Source organism: Podarcis tiliguerta, assembly GCF_965153285.1.
Source record: "Podarcis tiliguerta genome assembly, chromosome: 2".
Lineage (NCBI taxonomy): Eukaryota > Metazoa > Chordata > Lepidosauria > Squamata > Lacertidae > Podarcis > Podarcis tiliguerta.
This window is the reverse complement of record NC_139535.1, coordinates 36691479-36705246: the sequence shown is the minus strand read 5'-3', so window position 1 is coordinate 36705246 and position 13768 is coordinate 36691479. Positions and strand designations below refer to the sequence as shown.

The following is a 13768-nucleotide window of genomic DNA, read 5'->3' as shown; positions in this document are numbered from 1 at the left end:
CATTGACAGACCAATACTAATGAATCTGAAGAGGCAGAGGCAGAATGAATTAGAGCAGGAATCCCATACACTCTGAGGGAATCCCAGTAACTCTTGTGACTCATAGCACACTTGACTTAAACATTTCAACCTTTTGTTTTCAATGTTATTGTGGATTTCTCTCAGTGACAGCAACTCCACTGAAAAATGGAGTGGAGAGTCTGTAGCTCTATGGCAGAGAACATACTTTCCAAGACGTAAGATTATTGCCTTCTCCACTTTAAAAGGCCTTGGGTTGCAGAAGTGTGAGGAAAGTCCTGCATCTGAGATGCTGTAGAGTTTATGCCAATCAGAAAATACTGTATTAAACTCTATATCCCTTCCTTCTCAGACAAATCTAGGGGCAGCCAACATGCAATGGAAGGAAACAGAGTGTGGTAGCTGATCTCATCCCCAATGGACTCTGAGAACAGACCTTGTGCACATGGGCTAGGCTCTGTATACATGATCAGAAGCCACTTGCTTATGCACAGGATCTGTTCCCAAAGTCTACTGAACACATGTATGTCAGGAACAAGGCCTGATCCTATGCTCCCGCTCCTCCCCATGAATGTTCAGCATCCCTTGTTTTGTGTCAAGCTGTCTTTGTAACCCCAATGTTTCTGCCTGCCAAATGTCACCTTCATTATCACTGCTGGAAGCCTGGAAGCCATCAGGAGAGCAGAAAAGAATAGGAAAGTGAAAAGCCTGGCAGGCTGGGTCGAAAGCAACCTCATCCCAAAGCAAAGCACCAGCAAGATGACATAACATGCTAGATGAGTCCACAGGAATTCCAGCTATGGAACATTTCAGGCATAAAGATGGGCAAGCAACCGGGGTGGCGGGGGTGGCCCATGTCTTTTGGTGGAGAGTGGCATTCAATGAAGTTTGCAGGGGGCAGGCAATGGGAAGAAATCCCACCCATATTCAGCAAGTGGTAAAAAAAGCTTCAGAACATATTAGAAAGAACTGAAATCAATGGACTAGAACAAAGGGAACTTCCCGAAGAGAACTTCACAGCACTGATTAGAAGTACTTTCATCTTGGTCCAAGAACATTGATCATAAGTCCAAAGAAATGCCGTCTTCCCAGTGGTTCCTGTTTTTGGTGGGGGTTTTTTTGTTTTTGCAAGAACAGCAGCACAAGTGACTACCAGATGCCAATGCGTGATTTTGCTGGGTGATTTGGTTTCCTCCACAGATGCTAAGCAAGGGGGCGTTAGTTCACTACAACTATCTTAATAGGTCCATGCATCTGTTTAGTACATTAAACAGATTTGTTTGCTGTAAAATTATGTTGTAAGCCAGCCAGAGTGGCTGAGGAAACCCAGCCAGATGGGCGGGGTATAAATAATAAAATTAGTAATAGTAGTAGTAGCGAGATGAGTTTGGTGTATTCGCATATAGCAGGCGTGGTTAAACTGTGACCCTCCAAAGGTTGCTGGACCAGAACTCTCATCATTCTAGGTCAGTGCCTGTACTGGCTAGGGCTGATGGGAAATAGGGTCCAACGAGAGCAACTGGCTAGCCGCCCCTGGCATATAGCATGCCTGTAAACACCTTGCCTGCTGTATAACAAGCCCTGTGAATGTCACACTCCCATTAGCTACCAGATACTATAAGATGTCTTCCTGATCTGACCACCAGTACAGCTTACGTGGACAGGTCTGACACTGCGTGTTAACAAGGTTTTCCTCTATCTGCACTGATCTAAAAAAAGGGATCATTCTTTGGGGACTAGTTCAAGGTTACGTTGCCCTGTCCAACTTTAATTCAACTACAACGAGAAGTTTTCTGTCAATTTCATTTGCTAGGAAAAGGGAGGGAAAAGGTTTTCAGGTAGCAAGGAACGCAGAAATGCATGTGCAATGTAAGTGGGAAGACCTTTACTGTTAGTTGGTTTTTCCCTGGTCAACTTTCCAGAAAACGTAACAATGACCTCAAAAATCATTGACTTAGAACCACTCATGGAACTGTACTGCTGGAAGGAGAGGTGGCTGGTATTTGCTGCTTGCTCCTTTCCCTGTAGCTCTCTCTGCTCTCTGAAAAGCTGCTCAAGAGTGCTTTGAGATCCTCAAGATGGTATGGGGACTGCAGGGAAAAGGAGACAAAAAATTGCCTCTCATCCTTCTTCCGGTGGGAATCTCAGCTGGATTGCAGTTCCTTCTGTGACTCTGGATCCAACCTGCTGCCCTTGCTCCTGTCAAGCAACTGTCTTGAACTCTGCAGTTGTTTGGATCCACACCTTCCTCATCTGTACAATCTGCTATTGATCTTTATGCCCCATTTACTTTAAGCATGTGTAACTGGCTAGTGGCTTGCAGCCACATTCTCTTGCCTGAATTCTCTTTTTCCAAGTAGGGAGATGAATGTTTGTTTGCTGAAAAGGGCTCAGAGGACCCCTTTCCCCCACTTAAAGGACCGTTGCATCTCCTCCTGACAGGGGCCCATCATTCCAGCCTTGTTGCTCTCATTTGTATTACCAAACAAGAGTAATAAAATTCATTGCAGGATACACTTAGGAGGACCAGCCAAAGCACTACAGCTGCAGTGCTTCTGCCTTCCCATACACATTTGGGAAAAATTACTGTAGACCACAATGATTCATCCGGCAGGGATAAGCAATGCCTCAAGTCCCCAGCGACAGCTTTTGCGTATAGCCTACACAGATATTGCAAAGTGGTGATTGCAACAGCTCTTCCCTTAGTCCAGGGAGATCCAGAAATAACAGATTCCCTCATCTTATTGTATAAACGTCTATCAGTAACGCAACTCGTATTCATTAATTCAGCGCAGTTGTAATCTGTATCAAGTCATATGCAGTCAAGAATTAAATATTGCTTTACTCAGTTAAACATAATTTCTCAATTTGGAATAAGTTTGTGTTTATCTATTTTTAATCCTTCATAGGAGCATTCACTCTAACTAAACTAGAATATAATTAATCCAGGGGGGGAAGCATCAGTGGGGGAAATTGTTCCATTATCTTAGGCAGTTTGGAATTTTGCAATTAAAAATCCCATTCTTTTGACTCTTACCCTAGTACTGTCATCTTCTTGAATGAACTGAAACTTTTAAAGCTTCCAACGTTCTTATGTATAGGGAAATGATGCATGTCCTCATTCATTCTGTTTCTCCACTACTTAAAAGAGCGTCTCCTCCCATGTGATCCTGTCCATCCACTTAGATCAGCTGAAGAACCCTTTTTGTATTTTCCTGCTGCTTTCTGAAGTGCAATGGGGCCATCTTTGTTATGGGACATAGGATGCAGAATTTCTCTGCCTAGGGAAATCTGCCAGGCCCCCTCTTTGATAGCATTTTGCCTGGGAACAGAAAACTGAGGTCTACAAGTGGTTGAAATATGGGATAGGAGGCCATAGTGGTCACTGAGTTGGACGGCTTTCAAAGAGGATTGGAGGAATTCATGGAGAAGGCCGCCAATGGTTACTAGCTACGAAGGGTATGTTGTGCCTCTACAACTTCTGAAGACTAGTTACTGGAAACAACAGAAGGGGAGAGCACTCATATGCTTGGATCCTGCTTGAGGTTTCCCATGGGCATCTTGGTTGCTATTGTGAGAACAGGTTGCTGGATTGGATGGACCATTAGCCCGACCCAACAGGCTCTTCTTATGTCCCAGAACACTCCTAAGCTGCAAACCTGTTCTTAAACCTTAGGTTCAGTGTGGTTTACAATCCTGTGTATGTTAACTCGGAGGTGGATCCCAATATGTTCCTTAGGCTTAGTCTCAGGTTAATGTGCAATGGACTGCAGCCTGAGGCTGGCTGCCTTCAGTGCGACAGAATCTGTTCCACCAGTCTGAGATCTGGGCTGAAAACCCACCTAGATTAAGGGTTTAGTGTTTAGAGTGGATCAAAAGGAATTTATTTGAGACTTACTACCTGCTTTATATCTGATTCCCCACAGATTACTTGAATAACCTTTGTCCTGATTCTGCTGAGTATGAAGAAACACAAGGTAATTCAGGATTTTAAAAATGATAATAATAACTATTTATTTTGCCTAATAAATAGCTAGTGTCTCTACTTGTTCAGGAAGAAGACTCTGAACAAACAACATCACTGTACTCAGATCTCAGCTTGATTTTAAGATAAATTACCTCTCTTGTTCATGTCATTTGGGGCCACTCACTCATCAAAACATGTACTGTTCTCTGATTTTTAAGTTCCTTGTGATCTCAAAATAGGCCATATTAGATATTTAGAATGAACAATGTATGTGATGACCAAATACTTAACATGAAATAATTTTACTATCTGAAACTTTGATCGTGAGTAGTGACAACACTTTGAATTGTCAGGCAGCCACCCTATATACACTTAATTGTGAATAAGTCCCAATGTATTTAATGTATTTGTCTGTAGACGTGTATAGGCTTGCATTTCAAATGGCCCTCGTAATAATTTATTATTATTTGTTAAATTTATTAGTCGCTTTTTCTTGCTGCAGGCAACTCAATGCGACTTTTCAAAGCAACTTTGAAAAGCAGTTGGTTTTATGTTCATGGTCAAGAACTGGTTGTTACTACGCAGTTTGATTTATATGGAAAGCTGAATCCATGAAAGGGATTTTACTGTGCAGTGTTCTCATTTGAAGCATTCTTAATGCCTTGCAACCCAAGTGTATATGTTTTGTCTTCTGGATTTGTGCAAAGTATAGCCAGTTACATATGCCAGATTGTGGCCAGATCCAAAACCTAGAGGGTTCCAAAATGCGTTGTTTGAACAGAGGCAAACATAATATTCTGCTTAATTTTTTTTTTTTTTTAAAAGAACACCATCAAAGTCTGAACTCTACCATTGCATTTGTTCACTGACTCACATTTATTCAAGTAGATTTATCCAGTGTATCGACACCAGTTTCTGCCAACCTAGCAGTTCGAAAGCACATCAGTGCAAGTAGACAAATAGGTACTGCTGCCGCAGGAAGGTAAACGGCGTTGTGGGCGCTCTGGTTTCCGTCACGGTGTCCTGTTGCACCAGAAGCAGTTTAGTCATGCTGGCCACATGACCCGGAAAGCTGTCTGTGGACAAATGCCAGCTCCCTTGGCCTGAAAAGCAAGATCCCATAGTCACCTTTGACTGGACTTAACCATCCAGGGGCCCTTTACCTTTACCTTACATATAATGTATATTTGCAATAACTGCAACTGAGACAAGTGTGCAATAGCCCCCTGTTCAATAGGAATGTTGCTTTCATTTTGTAGAAGTGAGGCTGAGCTGTAGCAACTTGTCTAAGGCTCCCAGACCAAAGTAATGGTTGAACAGGAATTTGAACGTATTTCTTGAACAGCATTAATTCCTAGGCAGTACAGCTTATTTTGGCCTTAGCGAGACTCCATACCTAAGAAGGATATATATTCTTCCTCCTAAAAATCTGCACATCTTTTCTTTTCTGGACCTCAATTAACGTGTTCTGCTTTCTTCCACCGCAGCTGCCTTGCTCATAGTCTCCGAAGTTGCGGACCGAGCCAATGACAGCATGCAGCAAGGGGTGAGTTCCACCTTGCCCTGAGTGCTACCAGTTCAGATATATCTCAAATCAACATTTATTTTTAATTATCTGTCAGAAATAAATATTAAAGCGTAAAACTTACCGCACAGCGTAGCTCCCCAATGCCCACGCAGAAGCAAGTCCTATTGAATTCAGTGGGGTTTACTCCCTGGTAAGTGGGGTTAGGGGACACGGGTGGCGCTGCGGGTTAAACCACAGAGCCTAGGACTTGCCAATCAGAAGGTCGGTGGTTCGAATCTGGGGTGAGCTCTTGTTGCTCAGTCCCTGCTCCTGCCAACCTAGCAGTTCGAAAGCACATCAAAGTGCAAGTAGATAAATAGGTACCGCTCCGGCGGGAAGGTAAACGGCGTTTCCGTGCGCTGCTCTGGTTCGCCAGAAGCGGCTTAGTCATGCTGGCCACATGACCCAGAAGCTGTACGCTGGCTCCCTCAGCCAAGAAAGCGAGATGAGCGCCTCAACCCCAGAGTCGGTCACGACTGGACCTAATGGTCATGGGTCCCTTTACCTTTACCTTTAAGATATAGAGGCAACTCTTACAAGAGCCTGTGGACAGGTGCCCTGAGACTTGCATGCTTTTCAAACCCTACAGTAGATGACCACCAAAGAAACAAATTCACTTCTCAACTATGGCTTTTAGATAGGAAATTCATGGACTTCCGACACTTCCGTGGAACCACATGGTGGGGACTGTTATACTAATTCACCTGCTCTTATATGCTGCTGGGGGATTGTGCAAGGAATCTTGTTATGCTTTTGAAAGGCGGAAGCGTCTGGGGAGGGTAGCCTGCCAAGTGTCTGTGAGCCAGATCCACCCGACAGCTTCCGTCTGGTCAGATGCAGCCCACCTTCTCTTCACAGAAATTTAGGATTGCTGTGTGCCTGTGAAGAGGAAACTAAGCTTCCACTTTTTAAAAAATATATTTTAAAAAAGGAAGCCATGTGCTTTGTCAAGACGGAAAGTCAAAGCAGCTGCTTAAAATACGGCCAAGAATGTCCCTCACTTCCACACAGCTGGGAATCTCCGATTGTGGGATTTAAAATCCATGTCTCTGAAACATGTGCCAAGACTGAGCACGGCCAACATTTTCATGGTCTGTTTTACTGCCCAGGTTTCAGCAACAGTTTTCCTTGTGGACAAAAAACAGATGGGTCTTTGCACTGCGAAGTCTGTAGACATTTGCACACTGTCATTTCCACTTCATTAAAGAGGAAGAAAATGTATTTGGCGGGGCTGGGTACATTACCACCTGCAAGCGGGATTACCTCTTCCTCCTCACCACCATCTTTCTGGCTCGGCTCCTGTGCCTTTCTCTGAAGGTTGGCACACGTAAATTTTGAAGGTGAAATTTCCCCTGGCATAGTGATAGAAGTGCTGGGGGGGATGTTTAATTTTTGCACATCCGACTGCTGTGAAAGGCCCAAGAGGGAGGACAACAGAAAAGCTGGCAACCTTCTAAAGAGCTGAAGATACAAAATCCTGAAAAGCCAAGGGTCTCACTCTTTTTCATCTGCTCAGCCTTAACTTTGCCCACAGGAGCTGAATCGGTATTAAGCATTTCCTGAAAATAAATTTTAGACCAGAAATCTAATTCCTTTCAGAATAAGACTAGGCTCATGATCTAGAAGTCTGTGACTATGCCATCCCTTTTCCTTTCATCAGCTGCCTCCATGAAACCCACCGGTCCACTGACTGATTATTATTGTTATTAAACTCTATGAAAACTGCTTAAAGGGGAAGTGGAGAGATGAACTAAGTCTACCAGTGGCCGTCTCCCCTTAAACATACCCACCTATTTATCTTCTGCCCTCTAACTCTGAAACTGCGTTATGAAGCTTTATGGTCACTAATCAAGGTGTATGGCTCTCTTTCAAAGGTAAAATTTAATATATACCAATGCAGCAATGAAAACTGCAATAAAAATGAATGACGCTTCACTTCCTAACATTACTTTTGGTTGAATGAAAGACTTTTAAAATAAATTATATATCTTGCTTTTTACTAACTGGCTGTTTAATTAACCTATTAAAATAATAATTACCCCCAATTCAATTGATATTTTTCTGTTGTTTAATGAAGCTAGCAAATTTTCTCAGCTAAATACCCACCCCGAAAAAGATGCATTGTGAAGAAAATGCTTTTAAAAGCATTGATTGTATCACGAGACATAGCATCACCTGTGAATAGGACTTCCATTTCCCCAGACAGGGTCCTGATTAAAATTCAGTCCACTCCTTTAATTTTTGATTAATCAATTCATCATACCAATTAGTCAATTAATTCAGCTGTAATTATTGGCACTGGGCAAAACTTAACTAGCACTGTTCTTTTCCTTTCCAAGTCTCCTTCATAGCTCAATCCTGTGTGTGTTAAGTTGGAAATAAGACCCAGTGTCCTCAAAAGCAGTTAACACTGGAGTAAGCGTATATAGGCTTGCAGCCTCAACAAACCATCTGCCCAATTAAAATGTTTCATGGGAACAAGAAAACATCACTGCAATGGAGACGTGCAAACCAAGATGTTAGGAGACCAAACGCACTGATGCTGTGGATGTAATGAGAGCAATTCATTAAAAACTCATCCCTTTCGTACTGAAGTGCCATCCAGCATTGTCACTGTAATGGGAACAAAGGTCTCATTAGATTCATTTTAAATACCATACTGTGGAAGATTACACAACTTGCCAGGACTCATTGATTGTGTCCAAGCTCTTCAATGCAGGTAGGCCGTTAATAGGGTCAGACTCCGTTAATGAGTTCTCTAATCTCTGCAAAGGACACCAGATTTCATTACTTACTTAATACTTAACCTTGCTTGTAAAGACCACAGCTACATATCTATTGCTACTGAAGGGGAAGCATCACAAATAATCCTGTCAACAATTCTATGGCATTCAAAGGTGGGTTGTTGTTGAGGGTTTTTTGGTTTGTTTTTTAAAGAATTTGCATATTAATTAATTAATTAATTAAAACTCCCTTTTATCTACTTTCTCTCTCTTTTGCAACTGCATTTATAATCCAGCCCAAAGCAGCTCAGGAAAAGTTGCAATAAAAAAAAACACCCCAGTATAAAATATCCTATTTAAAATTCAATTAATAACAAATGTAATGCACTAAACCACTTAAAGTCTATGAACTTTGGATTGTGTGATGTATATGACCTAGAGGAGGTCTGAAATGGACTAGACTACTTCCCACCATTACAGATACGTGGCAAATACTGTGACTGCATATAAGTAATTTTATACTCCTGGTCTCCAAAGTAGACTTTGGGATGGTAGTCTGGTGATGCTGTAGACAGCAAATTCTCTCATAAAGATCCCTTGCCCCTGTTTCAGAACTAAATATCCAGGGAAGGAGACAAAACAGTTAACTATACTGATGTTGTTGTGTGCCTTTGTGATGGCAGGCAGTGAGTGAATAGCTGATTTCTCATTACTGCATCCCAATGCCAGGAAATGTTTCACATGTTGACCTTCTGTTGATGCAGTTCCTAAGATATAGTTCTTCTTCCATAAAAATATGGCAACACTCCTATATAGGGGCCTTAGGCTACTTCCACAACAACCCTTTTCTCTGGAATTACCATTCTCTGTTCACTTTTTATGGAAAAGGCAGATGTTGCATTTCATTATTTTCTGTATTGTTTGCATTTGCTTTCTCAGACCTGATTTGTGGTACATCTCCACCCCCAATAAAATGCTGATGCCGCTCCATCCTGTCTACTGTGGGCAGGCAAACTTCTGTTGTGGTTTCTAAGGGCTCCTGAGTCTTTAATTAAACACTTCCTGTTTGCAGATTCAGCAGGTTTTACTGTTTCCCAGTGAGGATAGCTGAGTGACAAAATTACATATTGCTTTCCCCTTGAACAGCAGAAATGTCTGTTTCTGAAGTGGGAGAAACAATTAGCAGTTTCCTTTCATTATTTTTGTGTTGTTGTTTTTTAATACACAAATTTCTGTATAAAAACATAAATTACCAATTCTCTTCTCCTTTCTACACATAGTTTATAGCTGCACCATGCATTAAAAGCACATGGCTTCCCCCAGGTAATCCTGAGAACTTTTCTTTGTTGAGGGTGCTGGAAATTATAGCTCTGAGAGGGGTAAACTACAGTACCCAGAATTCTTTGGGGGAAGTCATGTGCTTTAAAAGTATAGTGTAGGTGTGACCCTGGAAATGGAAACGGAGGCACTTAAGACAAGCTGTTCAAAGGGATAGTTTGCAGACTACATACTGCACCCAAAAAGAAAAAAAAACTTTTAATTAATGTTCCAGTGAACCTTTGTGGAATGCTGCTTCCTCTTGATTAATCATCATAAGATGATCTAGATCACATTAGCGTCTGGGCAAAGACTCTCCTCCCCAGAGGGGAGGGGAGTGGTTGTGGGCGGGAGCTCCAACCCCCGCCCACGCAGGGGCGTGAGCCCCTGCCCCTTCCGGCTCACCTGGCCGGCGCCTCACGCCCAGGGGGCGGCTCCCACCTGGAGCCGCCCGTAGCAGGGGCGTGCCTGGCCAGCCTTTATCTTCAGGCGCCGCCCCCCCCCCCTCGGCCTCTTTTCGACGTCGCCGCTCCGAGAGTCACCCACCCTCCACTCCCTTTAGCTCAGGGTTTAAGCTCTTTTTCTGGCCTTGCTATGGACCTTAGGTTGGTCGCCCGGTTGTCTGGGGGCCTGGTAGGAGTTTTTCCTGTTGGCATTAGGCCTTTGGGTTTTTTCGGCTACCTCGTAGCAACCGTCACAACTTTTGTGGTATTGGTGGGTAGGTTAGGCATTGGATTTGGGTGTTATGCTGTGTGGGAAGGCTAGGTGTGGCCATCGCCTACACCTTCGATTTGGGTATTCCGTTAAAGGAATCTGGCGGTCGTGTATTCTGTCCGATGCCTGCTTGGCTGGAGGCCATGGCACGACCCCCGGTGACATCATGGGTGAGCCTATAGTTGGATCGGCATCAACTGGCTCCATCTACTGGTGATTCAACCCCTCTGCTGTGGTCATCCAATGCCTAAGCCAATACCTTTTCATTGCAGTAACCAATAAAGTTGTGGCCTTTTCCATGCCCATAAACCTTATACCATGTGTCCTTGTGTGTTTATTTCCACCTCACAAGGGGGTTGGGGGTCCTCGAACCACAATACAGTGCTTCTTGTATAAAGGCTGGTTCACAAGACCACACTGAGGTGTTCCAGGGTTTAGTGACTCTCTGCTCAAATCCACCCGTGCCACACCTGTTGTGTGACAACTAACAAATGTGCAGCTGTTAATTGCCTTTCACATCCCTGCTGTTGTTAATGCTCTGTAAAGTTGCTTTAAATTTATTGGTTCTCAGTTGCTGGCCACTTTGGAACCTCTTTTGGAATTGGAGAGCAGGGTAGAAATAATTTGAAAATAAATGAATTTTTTTTGAAGTGCCTGTCTGGAGCCTCCATGTTAATTCTGCTTCTAGCACACTTCAGAAGATTAATGCCTCAGCAATGATGACACTTTCTAATGGGAAGGCAACCTTTGGCCCAGCCGGTTAGTGAAATCTAGGTGTAGAGCCGGCCCTATTATTAGACAGAGCAAAGCATCTGCTTCAGGAAAAAAATTATTAGGGGGTCATGAAAGGGCAGTAAACTGTGACTTAAGTCTTTGTTTCTTTATAACTGCTAGACAGAGATGTTTGTGGCATTTCCTGCCTCAACTGCCCAAATAACATGGCAAGGTTTGGAAATTATTTACCTTGACTTGTAGGGAAGAGAGTGCCATTTGCCGTTCTGCCTCAGGTAGCAAAATGCCCTGTCTTGGTGCATTTTGAACTGAAAAGGGAATGTTTTGATCACCTTCTAAGAATCAAAAGCTAAACCTTTCTTGTTTGTTTTTGGTCCTTTCTCTGCCACAGGAAAATTTGCAGAAGCTGGTACATATAGAGCACAGTGTCAAGGGGCAGAGCAACCTCCTTCGACCAGGAAGGGTGAGTTCCACCTGGGTTCGGTTCCACTTACTGTAAGGTTGCCATCCTTTTTTCTGTCAAGGCCCCAGTAGCTGTTATCCTTAGCAGCTTATATGGTAAGTCTTGAACTGCCCTCTGGACACTCACATCCCTGCAGCTTAACAGAACAGGCCTGGGATGGGGTAGGGTGGTTGCAAGGATGCCCCCCCCCCCGCAGAGACGCACCAGCAGGGGGTCTGGCAGCACATCCTTGCAGGCACAACCTCAGCTCCACCCTGCAACACCCCAGCCCCATCACCTCAAGGACTGCTTCCTGTGCTAGAACGGGTTATCACCCCAAAGAGAAAAGCTGCTGGTGCTTTTAAGCTCTTGTGCTGACGCCCAAAGGCCTCCTTCAGTGGTGAGGGAGAAGGTCCTTTCAGCCATAGCATCTCAGTTATGGAGTACCATAGTTGGAGAGGCTTCCCTTGCCCCCAACATTTTCAACTTCTAGGCAGAAAGCAAAAAACACTTTGAATTCACCCAGGCCTCTCCTTACTGACTACTCCTACTCCTACTAAATTGTTTAGAAATCACCATTTACATAAAAGTCTCAAAGCAATTTATATGCATGTCATAAAAACAGGCAAAATTCATTTTTTTTTAAACAGTCAAAAAAACAAACACCACACCCCCAAAATGGGTTTAAAGAAAATACAAGACAAACACCTAAAGCAGAGATCTTTTCATGCAGCTGGGAAAGCTTGTCAAAACAAAAATGTCTTCGGTTGTTTCTGGAAAGTACAGATAGTGGACGTCTGTTGTATCTCAGCAAGAATGCTGCTCCATAGAACAGGGGTTTTGACACTGAAAGCCCTACCCCAAGTTCCTGTGGAACTGAGTTGTGATATTTTGGAGACCTTAAGAAGAAACTCTGCAGGAAAACGCAGTGACCTATATCAGGGATAAAGTGGTCTCTCAAGTAACCTGGTCCTGAGCTGTACAGGGCCTTACATGTCAACACCAAAACCTTGAACCTAGCAGATTGGCAGGCAGTGCAAATCCTGCAACCAGGTGCTATATGCTAGTTGTGATTTGCCCCCCACAAGCAACCTAGCTGCCACATTCAGCGCTAGCTGCCGCCTGCAGTCCCATCTTCGAAGGCAGGAGGTACTGACTGAAGGCTCTGTTTTCCTCCTCAGGTGTTTCTTAAAGAAGGGACGCTGATGAAAGTGTGTGGGAAAAATAGGCACCCTCGACATTTGTTCTTGGTAAGAATACTTTAATCTCTTTCACTCTGCGGACACATGCAGACAAGTGGGTCTTGGTGACTGAGGCTTGTGATCTAAACATCCCAGCTAGGAGGCCAGCTACAATGAATGCAGTGGGATTTGCTTCTGAGCAAGCATGGTTAGGACGGCACTGCAAAGCTGCAATTCCATGCACCCACTTTGAAGGAATTCCCAATCTGCTTAGCAGACTTCTGCATAAACAGGCATAGTATATGACTCTGTATATTAATTGTCTCATAACCATTATACCCTAACAATGGGCCAATAGAAGCCACCCTTTTGGTCTCAGGGTTTATTTGGCACAAGGAATGACAATATTTTAATTTGTAGCAGGATTTATTTATTTTTTACAGCTATATCCTATGCAGCGTTAGTTAGGTATGCCCCCTCAACCCATTGATTTCAATGTAAGGTAAAGTAAAGGTACCCCTGCCCGTACGGGCCAGTCTTGACAGACTCTAGGGTTGTGCGCCCATCTCACTCAAGAGGCTGGGGGCCAGCGCTGTCCGGAGACACTTCCGGGTCACGTGGCCAGCGTGACATCGCTGCTCTGGCGAGCCAGAGCCGCACACGGAAACGCTGTTTACCTTCCCGCTAGTAAGCGGTCCCTATTTATCTACTTGCACCCGGGAGTGCTTTCGAACTGCTAGGTTGGCAGGCGCTGGGACCGAAAAACGGGAGCGCACCCCGCCGCGGGGATTCGAACCGCCGACCTTTCGATCGGCAAGCCCTAGGTGCTGAGGCTTTTACCCACAGCGCCACCCACGTCCCTTTGATGCTGATGTAAGTGCCTCTGTTGGGAGCAAATAGAAATTTGCTGGGCAGGAGGATTTCTGTCAGGACTGTTGGGGGAGAGGTCCAGTACTACCTCTGCTACTGTCCTAACCCTGGTGTCCCTGGTCCTGCTGTGGCTCTTATTTGGAAAACAAAACAAAACTAGACAGGTAAAATGCAATCACACACATTCAACATCATGTCCATCTTGCTTCCAATACTATATAAGATCAGGCTGGCACC

At 44.0% G+C, this 13768-nt stretch overlaps 1 protein-coding gene across 8 annotated transcripts in view; it reads left to right on the top strand.

Annotated features, from left to right (window-relative positions):
- FGD5 (FYVE, RhoGEF and PH domain containing 5) overlaps positions 1–13768 on the top strand; it is a 144481-nt gene that overhangs the window by 104883 nt on the left and 25830 nt on the right. For all 8 annotated transcript variants that reach the window (XR_014507911.1, XM_083426929.1, XM_083426932.1 and 5 more), the window contains exons 9-12: positions 3945–3995; positions 5473–5531; positions 11430–11501; positions 12662–12730. Coding sequence is in view for 7 of the 8 variants with exons in the window: in XM_083426929.1 (XP_083283055.1) it covers positions 3945–3995; positions 5473–5531; positions 11430–11501; positions 12662–12730 (251 nt within the window). In the remaining variant the exon portion in view is untranslated. The remainder of the gene's footprint in view (positions 1–3944; positions 3996–5472; positions 5532–11429; positions 11502–12661; positions 12731–13768) is intronic.